General features: G+C 37.1%; 1 protein-coding gene and 1 long non-coding RNA gene across 2 annotated transcripts; one reads left to right on the top strand and one right to left on the bottom strand.

The window, feature by feature from the left end:
- The first annotated feature begins 2,038 nt into the window (after positions 1-2,038).
- LOC104120897 (sodium-dependent phosphate transport protein 1, chloroplastic) lies at positions 2,039-11,630 on the top strand. Its single transcript, XM_009632765.4, has 10 exons — positions 2,039-2,516; positions 2,591-2,698; positions 2,943-3,098; positions 3,265-3,480; positions 3,777-3,986; positions 6,988-7,125; positions 7,734-7,835; positions 8,245-8,310; positions 10,320-10,404; positions 11,106-11,630. The coding sequence occupies exons 1-10, from the start codon at positions 2,136-2,138 to the stop codon at positions 11,201-11,203; spliced, it is 1,560 nt and encodes a 519-aa protein (XP_009631060.1). The 5' UTR covers positions 2,039-2,135; the 3' UTR covers positions 11,204-11,630.
- A 307-nt stretch (positions 11,631-11,937) lies between these two features.
- Positions 11,938-13,469, bottom strand: LOC108942935 (uncharacterized). Its single transcript, XR_001966824.2, has 3 exons — positions 13,286-13,469; positions 12,773-12,825; positions 11,938-12,282 (listed from the first exon to the last, which is right to left on the bottom strand). It is a non-coding gene; the product is annotated as an uncharacterized lncRNA (long non-coding RNA).
- Positions 13,470-14,660: the final 1,191 nt, after the last annotated feature.

Below are 14,660 nucleotides of genomic sequence, written 5' to 3'. Positions count from 1 at the left end.
GATGTATTTGAGTTGCTTTTGGCTAGTTTTGAGCCGTTAGGAGGTCGCTACGTGCGTGACGGCATCGTTGGAGCATCGCTTGGCTTGCTCGTCATTGATATTGGCTTATTCGAGGTAAGTAACTCTTCTAAACTTAATGTTGAGAGTATAAAATCCCGAATTACGTGTTATGTGATTGTTATTGAGGTGACACACATGCTAGGTGATGGGCGTGTGGGCGTGCACCCTATGAATTGTGACTCCGTTGTTTAAATGGCACTGTATAGTGGCCCTATTTTGTTGATATCTGTGTTTTCACCATGTGATAAAGTAAGTGAGCTGTCAATCATGCTAAATATCATGTTTAGGCTTTATGGTGATATTGTTAGGCCAAATAGTGGTCGTTTCTTGCTGTCATCTCACTGATTTCATTGATATTTCGTACTCAGTTATATTCATGCATTCATATCATATCTCAGTCTTAGTTGTTGTTTATTGATACATCATATCATTATTGTCGGGCTAGTTTCATGACATTGTGAGCCCGTGAGTGAGACTGGAGAGATTGATGGCTGAGTGAGGCTGAGAGCCTGATTATGAGTGACAATTATGGGACGGGTTGCACGCCGCAACTTGTTATATTGATTTATGCCTGAATCTAGCTTATGATAGCGCTTGGGCTGTAGGAGCCCCTCCGGAGTCTGTACACACCCCCCCAGTGAGCACGATTGATAATATTGAGGGATGGATCTTATCCGAAGCATTTATATACCTGGAGATGGATCTTCTCTATGGGGCCGGATTGGCCTTCCTCGGTACTGAGTGATTGATGGTCAGTGATGTATATATTCCGGGATGGATCTTCCCTGGGCCATATACAGTACCGAGTGGTTGAGCATGATGAGTGGAAAGTGTGAGACAGTAATATTGAGTACTCTGAGAGTGTGAGTACATGATGCATCTGTGAGATACATGGCATTGGCATGCACACATGACATACATGCATAGAGATGCATTTTTCCTCATGCTGTACGGTATCACGTCATTCATGACCTTTTACACACATTGATATGTGGGCATAGAGAGGTATTTCACACTTGCTATCTGGAAAGAAAATGAAACATCTTATTTATTGTGGAAAGGATATTTGAAAAAATTACAGTTTTCAAACTTACTAGTATATTTGGCATTTTCGATAAAAGATTTGGGTTTTTCACTGAGATACTTGAAAAGCATGACTATTTTCTGGAACTGTGAACGAGCTGAGCAATTTTTTTACTTATGAGATACCCCTTTTATTTCTTGTATTATGCATTATGAACTCTTGTGGGATATTGGTATTGGACCCGACCTTTTGTTAGCTCGTCACTGCTTTCAATCTAAGGTTAAGTTTGTTACTTACTAAGTATATGTGGTCGGTTGTACTCATACTACACTTCTGTACCTTGCGTGCAGATGTTGGCTGCTGATGTTGCTGTGTTCGATGGGAGCTGGATTGAAGATGTACCTGCGTCCCGGTTGTAGCTGCCTCTTGTTCGTGGTAGCTTTAGATCTATAAAACTCTGTTTATGTACTTTTCAAACAGACGTTGTATTTATTTTATTTCAGCTTTGTAAATTCTATTCTTAGAAGCTCATGATTTATACTACCAGTCCTCGGGGTAATGTATAAGATTCAGATAATTTATTTGCTTAATTGTCTTGTTAAATATTATTGGAAGTGGTTAGTTATTAGTTGGCTTACCTAGCGGGTTGAGTTATGTGCCATCATGACTAGTAAATTTTTGGGTCGTGACACGTATACAATATTTTTTTTTTATATGACATACATAAGTGTATATATATATATACTAAAAATATACAAAAAAAAATATATTTTTTCTACAAAGAATGGCTATGAAGTGTCATTTTCCGAAAGAAACCAACGACGTAGTAGTAATGAGACTCATTATCCTAAGGAATACTATCTTATGACACGTGTAAGAAACAGAACCAGTGCCCATAAATATCCCGTACAATTATTTTAGTGGAAAGTGACAACAATTTAGTAGTAGCACCACCACATTTCCAACCGTTGTTAAAAATCTTGCCTTTCAAATTTCCTTTTCTACTATACGTATCAGCAGCAATAGAAAATCGCTTTACTTCTCCGCTGCTATGACTGCGAAATCATTTCTCCTCTCCCACTACAGTTGCTCTCCTCCCAAAAATTGCAATTCCAACATCCGTGGAAGAAATTTCAGTTACTACACTACTGGGAATGGGATCGAATGCAGGGGCGCATTTCGATTGTTTCAGTTTGGGAGCAGATACGGGGAAGGGTTGGTTCGGAGGAATAATGATAGTTGGAAGGCGTGGGCTGATGTCAAGTCAAAGCCCTTTAAAATTGCTGAGTCGTCAGAATCGTTGAAGTTCGAGGATCCCATCTCCGATGCTTTATTGAGAAAGAAAGAAGATGGAGATAGCTTAGAGTTCCCAAAGCGATGGGTTATTGTGCTTCTTTGTTTCTCCGCTTTTCTTCTTTGCAATATGGATAGAGTAAGCGATTAATTTCTTCCTTTCCGTTTTAGTGGGTTTTCAGTTGGAAACTTTAATCAGATTGTGCTGTGCAGGTAAACATGAGTATCGCCATACTTCCAATGGCATCCGAATACCACTGGGGTCCTACCACTGTTGGTTTAATACAGTCTTCATTTTTCTGGGGTTATCTTCTCACTCAGGTAGGATATCCGCCTTCACTCTGCTCATTAGCTAGTAGTTTTATTTATTTATTCTGATTTATCAAAATAAGCTTCTGAATTTTAAAGATAGAAAGTGTCATTTTTTTGTTCTTGCCTTTTATTTTTATTTATTTAGCTCTCTTATTTCACATTGTCTTGCAACTCATAATGTGGATCCTTTATACTTATTAGACTTGAGGCCCCTCTGTATTTCATTTTTTAATAAATGTGGTATTAAGCCCAGATAGCAGGAGGTATATGGGCAGACACTGTTGGTGGGAAAGCTGTCTTAGGATTTGGGGTAGTGTGGTGGTCTGTTGCTACAGTTCTCACGCCCATTGCTGCAAAGCTTGGATTGCCCTTCTTATTTGTTGTTCGAGCTTTCATGGGAATTGGTGAGGTTGGTTCTGTTCATTTTTCATTCTTATTTTCTTTTTAACTCATCGAAGGGAGATCTAAGCTGATTTAATTTTGAGGTCAAATGAGGTCTTTTCGTTTGGAATAATCTGGCATTATAACTCAATTCCTTGTTTCTTGATTAGCTGATTTGACTTTATCGCTTCCAGGGTGTTGCAATGCCGGCAATGAATAACATTCTCTCTAAATGGGTTCCTGTATCAGAAAGAAGTAGATCTCTGGCACTGGTTTACAGTGGAATGTATCTTGGATCTGTGACTGGACTAGCATTTTCGCCATTGCTGATACACAACTTTGGGTGGCCTTCTGTCTTCTTTTCTTTTGGTTCTTTAGGCACTGTATGGTTTGCCGTGTGGCTCAATAAGGTACATATTAATCTGTATATTCTTTTGATTGTAAAAGAAACATTTATTAAGATGACTGTTTATCAAACAATGAGGATCATCTAGATGGTTTCAGGTTGTGCTATATATTTGTCAAAAGCTCCGTGGTTGCGTATATTGAATGCTTTAACTTCATTTGTAAAGAAACCACTCTGTTTGATCCTAGACATACTCAGCCAACAAACCACATCGTGCAAAATCTTACTATTCATAAACTCGGAATTTCCTGGTAGGCTATAAGTAGTGCTGCTTATCCATGTCAGATAATTTTCATGTAGGCATACAGTTCACCCCTTGATGATCCTGAGCTGCGGCCTGAAGAAAAGAAGCTTATTCTTAGTAGCAGTGTTTCCAAGGAACCTGTTAAATCAATCCCTTGGAAATTGATTCTGTCAAAACCACCTGTATGGGCCTTGATAGTGTCTCACTTCTGTCACAACTGGGGGACGTTTATTCTTCTTACCTGGATGCCAACGTATTATCACCAGGTAGTACTTTCACTTTCGTAATGTTGCTTCATTTGCTTTCTACATAATTATGACTTACAATAATTGCTAAAAAATATGTAATTTTGGTGTAAACATGAACTTTTCTTATTCTTAAATAAGCTATAAACTTATGAAAAACTTCTTCACGAGAAAGTTGCCAAACCAAGAGATATAGTGGAGATAAATGTTTGACATCTTTTTTACTATTATATGATATTAGGTCCCAGTGCATTGATTTGGTTCATGAACACATGACAATTGACCAAGATCAAAGGTTCAACATCTATCTTCAAGAATAAGGTTGGAGAGTTTAGGCAGTAAAAATACACTCTACCTTTAATGGTAGATTTTTGTAAGTCCAAATACATAGACAACCCCTTAAACTTGTCACGAAATTTCATTTAGACACCTCAACTAAGCCAATTACTTGTTGAACACTCAAATTACTATCAAAGTGTGTCTACTGAACACCTCACTCTTACATGGCACAATTAGCGAATCTCACCTGGAGTCAAGCGCGTGAAGCCGTGAATAACTGAAATGTTTCTTTTTTCAAATATTTTTTTCCTTTGACTTTCTCCTCTATCTTCCTCTTAATTTCTCAATGCTGGTTTCCTACAGATTCTCTTCAAAGATAAAACCTCAAAATTTTTAAAGATAAGATTTTTACTAAACACTATCATCTAAGGTTGTTCAACCCCTTCGTGGGTCCTCTGTATCTTCCGGCGACATAGACTGGGGGTCATGTTTTCCGGTCAAAGTTTAGTGTTAATGACGATGGAGTTGTTCGTTACTATAGTAACTGATTTTATTTTAAGCTTTACTTTAAAGGTTATTTTAATATTTACTAGTTGGCCGAGAACACAGAGGCGGGTGTTGGGATGCGACGGCGTCAGTCCAAGGGTGCAATAGGGAGTGGGGGCACCTAGAACTGAAGGGGATATGGCATGTCGAGGCTAAATGGCGAGAGAAGTGATCTGACGAATTTGTGGGTTAATCTGAATTTGATAATCAGGAAAGCCATCAGTGGCATGATGACCCAATTTGGTGTTTGAGTTTTGTTTTATTAGAAGTAATTATAGTGTGCTGTATTTTTTAAAACTTTTCACTATAAGTTTCAAAAGGAAAGTTGTGATTTTCATGTGGTGGTTGCAACCGTAAAGCTCCGCGTGACCTGTAGGTCACGGGTTCGAGCCATGGAATCCGCCATTGATGCTTGCATCATGGTAGGCTGCTTACATTACACCCCTTGGTGTGCGGCCCTTCCTCGCACCCTGCGTGAACGCGAAATGCTTTGTGCACCGGTTGTGATATGGTGGTGCTTGTGGTGCTTGAGAAGGAAGTAGGTAGGGGAGGTAGAGGCCAGAGGTGGTGGGTCAAGGTTGTTGTGGAGGGAGAAGAGGAGGGGTAGGTGTTGGACCGGTCTAAAGAGATAATGTGCATCTTTTTTATTGACGTGGCTATCTTTCATTGGTTGCCTTGCCACGTAAGCGTGATTGAGCTTCACACACTTATTTCTTTGCTGGGACTGAATTTTTCGTGTTCAATAGACACACTTTTACATTATTTTAAGTGTTCAATAGGTTATAGACTCAGTTGAAGTGTCTAAATAAAATTTTGTGACAAGTTTAAGGGTTTGTATATGTATTTGGCTTTTTTGTAATTATATTTTGCACTAGGTATTGGAAAATAATGTAAACCTTAGAGGTGAATGTGTCCTTGAACTTGTAGTGTATGTTGAAAGGTAAGTTATCGGTGCTCGATATGGAGATATGTGGTATATTTTTTTTCTTTTTGTGTGTGGGGGTGGAGGGATTCAATTGGTTTACTTATGCAATGCGAGAAAGAAGTCCAATGATTTTAAGGTTGTAAACAGAAGGATAAAAAGCAAAGAAGGATGGGTATAGGAAGGATGGTTGTGTAGAGTTTGAGAGAGCAAGGACTGAGGGTAGGAAATTCACATGACTTCTTCCTTCTTACGGGTCACTGTCAATATCTTGAATAGGATCAGAGTCTTGTCCATCACTAAGAGCCCGTTTGGCCAAGCTGCTAAAAACTACTTATTTTGAAAAGTGCTTTCCAAAAAAGTATTTTTTTAGAGTTACAGTTTGTATTTGGCCAATTTATTTGAGAAGTACTTTTTTCAATATTTGATAAGAAAAGTGCGTTTGGATTATTTTTTCAAAAAGTACTTTTGAATGTCAAATTACAAAAAACGACAGTAAATGTTGAGTTTACAACTAGTATATTATTTAAAAGAGAAAAATTCATTTACATATTTATTATAAAAATTTAATTAATTTTTTTTATTTAATTAGAATATAAAACATAAAGTAAAAATGTATATTAAAGATTTTAAGCAATATTAAAATATAGTTATCCAAAGCAATAATATTAGGTATCTAGTATTACTTGTTGTCTATATAATAATTTAAATATCTCTAAATATAATCATTCAGTATAAATTAAAAATCTAATTAATTAATCCAATATAAAAGAAGAGATCTATTTATAATGGAGATACTATTTCAAAGAAGAATAAGAAAAGGAGAATAAAAATACGATGGAAATAAAATAAATAAAAAGGGATGGTTGAAACAAAAAAGGAAAAGAAAAAAGCTAAATTAATGAAGGATAACTTGAAAAATATAAATTTATAGTAAGGACACTTTTGTTTTAAAATAATTAATTTTCTGCTTCTTGGAAGAAGCTAGAATTTGGAGCTTCTTCCCAAAACCAGAAAAACTACTTCTGCTGCTCAAAAGCACTTCTCCATCTTGGCCAAACACATCAAATTTTCAAAAAAGTACTTTTTCTGACAAAAAAAGAACTTCTAGCCTCCCAGAAGCTTGGCCAAAGATGCTCTAAATCATCAACCGTGATGCTTAATCGTCATGCCACATTTAATGATTTCTACCATTAAATTATTTTTACTAAGAGATGGTCATAATTATATTGTCTTTTTACTGTTATTAAACTTGTTTAAGCATTTCTACTGCAGGTATTAAAGTTTAACCTTACAGAATCAGGACTTTTTGCTGTTTTGCCATGGCTCACAATGGCAATCTCTGCAAATATTGGTGGGTGGATTGCAGATTCCCTGGTGAGGAAAGGCGTATCAGTGACTGTAGTCAGAAAGGTACTACACACCTTTATTGATGTCATTGCACTTCTTCTTTCACTTTTTTTTTTCCTGGTTATCCACCTGGTATCCGGTACCCGTATTGTGGCCCGACTAAATTCGGATTCGTGCCCGGAATTCTCACATTGGGGGGTAAGTGCTCTAACAAAGGCAACATTATACCTAGGGCTCGAACCCGAGACCTCTGGTTAAGGATGAAGGAGTACTTACTACTCCACCATAACCCTTGTTGGTTGATGTTATTGCACTTCAGTGTTCAGTGTAGATCTTGAGATGCTCAATACCCTATTTTATTTGTTTTCTAAAGATACCTCTGAGCACAATTATTCTTATTTAGAGTCGTGACACATTAATGTCTGCCTGTTCAACTTTACGTGGCTGCCCTCAGACAGAGAAGATAATTTTGACTCCAATAATTTAGTTTTCTTTGCATGGCTTCCTAGTCTTAAAATGCTTCCATATTTAGTATATGGTCATCCTATGCTAAAGTCAATGTATTATCTCCTTCCCAGTTTTTGAAATAGCAGTGGCTGTATATATAAAGAAAATGCACCTATCTAAAATGTTAAGACCAGTTTTTTGAATTCTTTTGATCATTGTTGCAGATTATGCAAACAATAGGATTTCTTGGACCTGCTTTCTTTTTAACCCAGTTGAGCCATGTTGACTCTCCTGCAATGGCAGTTCTTTGTATGTCATGCAGTCAGGTTTGTCTTCTTATATTGAACAACTATAGTGATTCCAGCAACCGTTTGATATTCTTCAACTGTGAAAAGTGAAAACTGGTGATGTACTTGATTTAAAAAAAAAAGGGAAGAAAACTGGTGATATATAACTAGTACGACATGTGAAATGATGCCATAGATCCCCTCTTCTCTATCTAGTCTTTAGGAAATACCATCTGTCAGCCTGCTTATGAGTTAACACTGTGGAATGTTCTGTTTCATGTGAATGGATAGAGTAGTGCTAACAAGGAGGAAATATTGAAAAAGTTGAATTAATAATATTGCGTTGTTCAGATTTCCGTCAATATTTGTTGTAGTTGATGGCATGTAATCTCTTCTTGCTTCAGCTTAAATGCTGCCACCCTTGACTTCTTTTTCATTCTTGAAACAGGGAAGTGATGCTTTTTCACAATCTGGTTTGTATTCAAACCATCAGGATATAGCTCCACGGTATTCTGTGAGTATTACCTTTTCGTCTTTCTCCTTCTTGCTGGTCTTTCTTAATGTCCAATGAGCTTTAAACAATATCGGGGAGTAGTGCCGGCAAAATGAGCCCATATTTTGTCAATCCGCCCAATCTGCTCATATTTTAGTGGGTTGGATGAGTGATATTTAAGTGGGTTGACCCTTGATAGGAAGGTATGGAGGTCGAGGATTAGGGTAGTAGAGTAGGTAGTGTAGAGTGTTCATAACAGTAGTATTGGCGCGCAGTCTCACTTTCTGTTGGTAGTAGGTTTTTATGACTAACCGTTGTTTTCTTTCATTGTTGATCTCCTTACTGTCTTGTTGTTTTATTCTGCTTTTATATGACTTTTTGGTACTGTCCCTTCTTGTCTATATTTTCATTAATGTGGTACTTATACTATCCAGAGCCGAGGATCTATTGGAAACATCCTCGCTATCCTCACAAGGTAGGGGTAAGGTCTGCGTACACCAGTGTTGTCAAAGGCACGCTTAAAGCGCGCTTAAGCCCTGAAGCGAGGCTTAAAACATGTTGAGCGCTTCGATTCGCTTTGTGGGCGCTTTAGTGTCGCATCAAGGCTCTAAGGCATACTTTTCCTTGCCCCAATGAGTGTAATCCTGAAAATGCGACATTAAACATTTGATATTTCACTTTATCGTAATTGTTTTCAATTTCTTTGTCCATATATTTGTTATTCATGCTTATAACTATTAGTCTTGGACTACATATACATATTTTTACTTTTTCTCTAGTTGCGCCTTTGTTCATTAAAGCCCACGCTTTATTTGCACTTTGCGCTTAAAGCCCCAACAGACCTTAGAGCTTTTTTGCGCTTTTCGCCTTTGATAACACTGGCATACACACTACCCTTCCCAGTTCCCACGGTGTGGGATAATACTGGGTATGTTGTTGTTGGATGAGTGATATTTAAGATATTAAGTTGGGTAAAGTTTGGGCTTCAACCCATATTCAACTCATAGAAATATGGGTATTCATGGGTAAAATGTGGGTAAATATGGGTTAGCCTAGTGGGTTATCTTTCAACTTTTGCTCACTCAAAATACATGATATTTTTAAACTGAAAATGCTATAAGGGTATTCCAACTCTTCTTTCGTAAGTTTCTTCTCACTATAGTTGACTGTGTGAGTATTATTTTTCCAATTGTTTACTATTGTTTAACATTCTTGTTCTTTCTAGATGCATACTTGAATACCAAAAATAGTTTAAGAAGTAGAAGCAAATATGTATAGTTTTCCACTCACCCCCACCCCCACCCTAAATAGAAATATTATTATTGGTACTTTCTTTTCATGTTGTAGATAGAGTACTTTCTTTTTTATTTCAACAGAATGAGTATTTTCTTTTCATGATGTAAAAAAAATATTTTCCAATAAAAAAAGTACTTTCTTTTCATGATGTAGAAAAATATTTTCTTTCATTTCAACAAAATAATGTAGATTTTTAACAAAATGAATATTTTCTTTTCATAATTTAGATAAAGTATTTTCTTTTCATTTATTATTAGTGATTATTGCTTGAAGTTCATTAAGCACATTTTCTTCCTAAAAAAAAACTGTCATATTTTGTAGAAGAGTAACTTAAGTTTACAATATGATAGTCAAATTTGAATAAATTTAATGAAGAAGAGTATATATTATTCCACTTAAGATTATGTCAAAGAAAAATTATAAATTGCACTTGAAAAAATATTACACTTATATAATATGGGTTAACCCATATTAAACCCGTCCATTTGACACCCAACCCGTTTTTTACCCGCATGAAACATGGGCGGGTTGAGACCCAACCCATTTTTGCTCAACCCATTTTTAACCCGCCCAAATCCGACCCAACCCGCCCATTTGCCACCACTATCCGGGAGTAACCATTTGAATTACCTTATGTTCTGAAGAAGGGATTATTTATGATGTGTTATTACTGCACGCTAGTAAATAGTATATCATACTGTGGGTAACATGAGTAATGTATGATATGTTTGCAGGGAGTACTACTTGGACTATCCAATACTGCTGGGGTGCTGGCTGGTGTTTTTGGCACAGCAGCAACTGGTTACATCTTGCAACATGGTATCCTTCATCCTTCACATTTTAGTCTCGGATAATTTTGGGCTGCCTGTGCTTCAAAATTGATGGCCTATATTCTTTATTTATGGCTGTAGTGCCAGTGGGAACGACCCATGATAGTTTGACCTTTTTGTCCACCGTGCTACCAAGATCTTCTAAGATGTCACTAACTGTGTGGGGTAAACAGATTAATGGGCTTTCTGGTTTTAATTTCACCTGATTTCAAAAATTTCTTTTTAGTAAATCAATGCTTTAAATAATAATTGCTTTTAATTATGCGTTCAGTGATTATCTGTAAATTATACGTTCAACAACCAGTTATTTAGGTGATTATGATCAAGTTTCTTTTACCCTACTACTTCACATGATATATAGTCATGGTCACATGCTTAGATATACTTGGTGAAAATTAGATTATTTGAGTTTCACCTGTTCTTGTTATTAATGAGTAGAGTTGCTTTCAGCTGATCAAGACTACCATCTTAGAAACATAGTTTACCCAAAGCATTAGCTCTTTTAGAAGCTACAGAATGATCTTAATCGTGTTGCAGTGTCAAGTTTGTTCAGTAGGGCACTTTAACTGCACTTCATCTGCTGTCATGCTAGAACAGTATTTAGAGTCTTTGAAACCTAATAATGACATTTCGCCCTTCAAAAGCATGTGTGCATTTAATAAATTTATTTTATGTTGTCTGGCTCCTCAGGTTCTTGGGATGATGTCTTTAAGGTTTCAGTTGGGCTTTACTTGGTTGGAACTGTAGTTTGGAATGCCTTTTCGACCGGTGAGAAGATTATTGACTGAAACTTCTAAGTGATTTCCATGGAGGCAACAACTTAAGCCCTTCGAGTTATGCTGGACGTTAGCTGCAATCAGGAAGGATTGACTATTCGAGTTGAAAAGAGTTTTAGCCCGATTTAGTTGAAGAATAGGTGGGAATACTGTTGGCAGTGTACCAGAAGACAAGAATGGGGAACAAATCTTTTTGACACTGGGTTGATTAAACCAGGAGATTCCAAGATTTCCACGACTATACCAGACTATATTTCACCTGATGCAACAACCAAATGAAGAAGAATACATCACTGACATAGATTGTAAATCTGTGTAAAGTTACTAATCAAATTCTGCAGTAGTATATAGCTAAAACAGTTTCTATATTTTCTTGTGTTCTGTAAGAATTATGAACCGATTAGGAGTCGTATTTAATTCCACTAACCAATTTTTGGCTTGTTGCGTGGTAGACAGTAATTCTATTACAAATATTTTAATGAATTCCTTTAGGACCAATAGAGAACCGACTCTTTTCTGTCCATACTTCTCTCCAATTAACTGGGAACTCACAAAGGATCTTAGGGGAGGCGAGACCGGCATCCGGTGCCTTACTTGAGCGAGCGTACCAACTGAAACTTGTGTTATCTGAACATATATGGCTTCTTAGGCCGACAAAGACAACTGTATACCATTATGTAATATCTTAGGCCGGCAAGGCTATAAAAAATCTGAGGAATGAACAACTAATCTCAATTGAACGGGAAGCAACCCAAACTCTCTCTTTCTTTCTCTCTCTATATATATATACACACACACACACATACAGGCCGACAAGGCCATCATGAGTAATGTTAACCCATACAATCAAAAAAGAATACATACAAGGACCGATAAGGACACAATGCTGACATCTGTACACACAGAGCATGTCTATAAGCCTCTACAGAATACAACTGTATTATGGCCGGGACAGGGTCCCGACCTACCCATATTGTCTGAATATACAACAAAAACTCTAGACATGTTAACTTCGGATGATGTGGAGCATACCAATCAAGCTGTATACTGACACGCCTACTGTTGAGGCCTATCTCTCTGAGTGTTAGGACCTACAAGCATAAAATGCAGTGCCCCCGGTAAAAGGGGCATCAATACAATGCACCGAGCATGTAGGTCAACTGAATAATTGAAATTGAAACTGCATTAATATACATGATATACTGAATGTAATTTGAGGAGTCAATGATAATTGGAAACATACTTACTCGTCTTTGACTCATATCATATAAGTAATACCGAAATAAATTATCCGGCCTCATATAGGACTCGGTGTTTATATGTATAGCCCCGAAGGCATCTGTCTAGCCCCGCAACCTAATAGTAATACAGTAAATGACACATGTATACTCTCTATTCTCAATCAGACATGGTACAATGCTACTGAATAGGAATTCCCAACAAAGGATAGCTACATCATGAGCAAGATGGAATAACACAACATGGGATATTTACGAATGACTTTTCCAGGGTATACTATGTTCGAAGCTTACTTAACCATGGATTCATACCATCAAAAAAAGAGAAATAGCCTTAACATACCTTTCGTCAATTGTTCAACAACTCAATACGCTTAACTTGAGCAGCGCCTCAATCTACAATCAATGATAATGACGCTATCGTAAAGCTACAAATGATACAACTATCATATATCAAACGACAAGCTTATTCTATAATAAAACGGGCATCATCTCCCCTGTTTATTTTACAATCCTCAAGTTTCCAACAATAACAATCACAACAATTAGCAACAACACATTTATCTCTTCAACCAACACAAATGATATGTCAAGTGACAAGCTCGGGTTACAACTAGTAAAGCTATACTTTAAGTCCTTCTTTCTTTCAAGGTACATAGAAATAATAAATACAACATATTCAAGTATTACTTCATTATTTCTAGCCATAAGACAACATATAAGCAACTCCAAAATAGTCCAGCAAATATAGCAAGCTATATATGACTTTTCGATGGCCGATTCCACAAGTTCTCACTTCGACAACTTAACCAAGACTTAGATATGCTCAAATACATGTAGAAGAAGGACTTCTTACCTTAATTGACAAGAACACCCCTAACTTGAGCTTACTTCAACTTGAAGGAGTCCATAAATCAACTACAATAAGAAAATAACAAGCTTAGATGAGTACTACGATCTTTCCGAAGGAAGAATTACCTCAAACCCTTGGTAGGATTTTCTTGAATGATAAGGAGATGCTTTGGGAGCCGTTAGGAAGCTTAAGGTTCTATTTAAGATGAAAAATTAGGTGGGGAACGGGCTGACCCGCTTTATAACATCAAAAACAATTTCCACCGCCTATATGGGTCCCAAAGGGGCTGCCTGCGCAGTCCAGCTAAAATGCGCATATCTCCCTACCCGATGTCGTATCGATGAATGATTTAATACATTGGAAAACTTTAGTTTTTTTGGTGGATCACCCCGTAACTCCAAGTATATTGAGAGAAAATCTTAGTGACACCAGATCCTAATTTCAGTAAACTTATGAACATAACTTACGATAACATTTGCCGACGTTTTTTTTACAACTTGCTTGACTTCAACACTTAATATACGACTATTATTCGATTCAAATACCTCATAAAATAACCTTCTTAGCATGTTAAGAACTCTTAGTATTACCCCAAAAATACGGGTTGTAACATCAGCCCGTACCTCCAATGTACAGTACGTAAGTCACCCCATAAGTTCAAAATTTCATAGAAATTCACTCGCTTCAATTCATTTAACCCGTACAGGTAAGGCTAATGTATAGATTACTAAACATAGTCATAATTACTTATAAACTTAGGAATAGCTTAGCTCTCTGAGCTTACGACAACGAACTCACGGCGTAGCTTAACGTATTAAAAATACGAGGCGCAACATCCTCCCCCCTTAGGAACATTCGTCCTCAAATGTAGGGTCTACATGGAATGGAACTATCTCTAAAGGGTTTCTGGAAATTTTGATAGAGTCTCCACCATAAATAGGACTACCCACAACCTGCCAAACATCCAGAAAACACAATACATGCCTCACAGGGCCACATAATATAACACATCATATCACCGGGCCTCACACGACCATCAAATATCAAGTACGAGTGCTATAGATCACAACTCACCTCATGCTCTCGTAACTCATGCTCTGGTGGCACTATAATGTCTCAACTCCAATCATCACCTATCATGGAATAAAGGGTAAGTATAGTCGTATAACATGGGTAAAGAAAACATATACTCGAATCATAATAATCAAGGACCTTCGGCCTGAATCAAATGAGGATACTTGAACCTCATTTGTTCCTCGACTTTCTACATCATTTCCTCAACATTCTTGTTCCTCCATAAGACTTTTACGGAAGCTACTTCTTTGGTCCTCAACTTTTAGACCTGTCAATCTGGAATAGCAATTGAGACTTCCGTAAC

The sequence above is a fragment of the Nicotiana tomentosiformis genome, chromosome 7, assembly GCF_000390325.3.
Source record: "Nicotiana tomentosiformis chromosome 7, ASM39032v3, whole genome shotgun sequence".
NCBI classification, from domain to species: Eukaryota; Viridiplantae; Streptophyta; class Magnoliopsida; order Solanales; family Solanaceae; genus Nicotiana; species Nicotiana tomentosiformis.
Note: the sequence above shows the minus strand (reverse complement) of the source record. Positions and strands in the feature narration are given on the sequence as shown.

Excerpts from the sequence above, each read along its gene's own strand:
- LOC104120897 (XM_009632765.4), top strand. The coding sequence starts at position 2,136 with ATGACTGCGAAATCATTTCTCCTCTCCCACTACAGTTGCTCTCCTCCC. Across the intron at positions 2,699-2,942 it reads GGGGTTATCTTCTCACTCAG|ATAGCAGGAGGTATATGGGC; the intron begins GTAGGATATCCG and ends TATTAAGCCCAG. Across the intron at positions 7,126-7,733 it reads CAGTGACTGTAGTCAGAAAG|ATTATGCAAACAATAGGATT; the intron begins GTACTACACACC and ends TCATTGTTGCAG.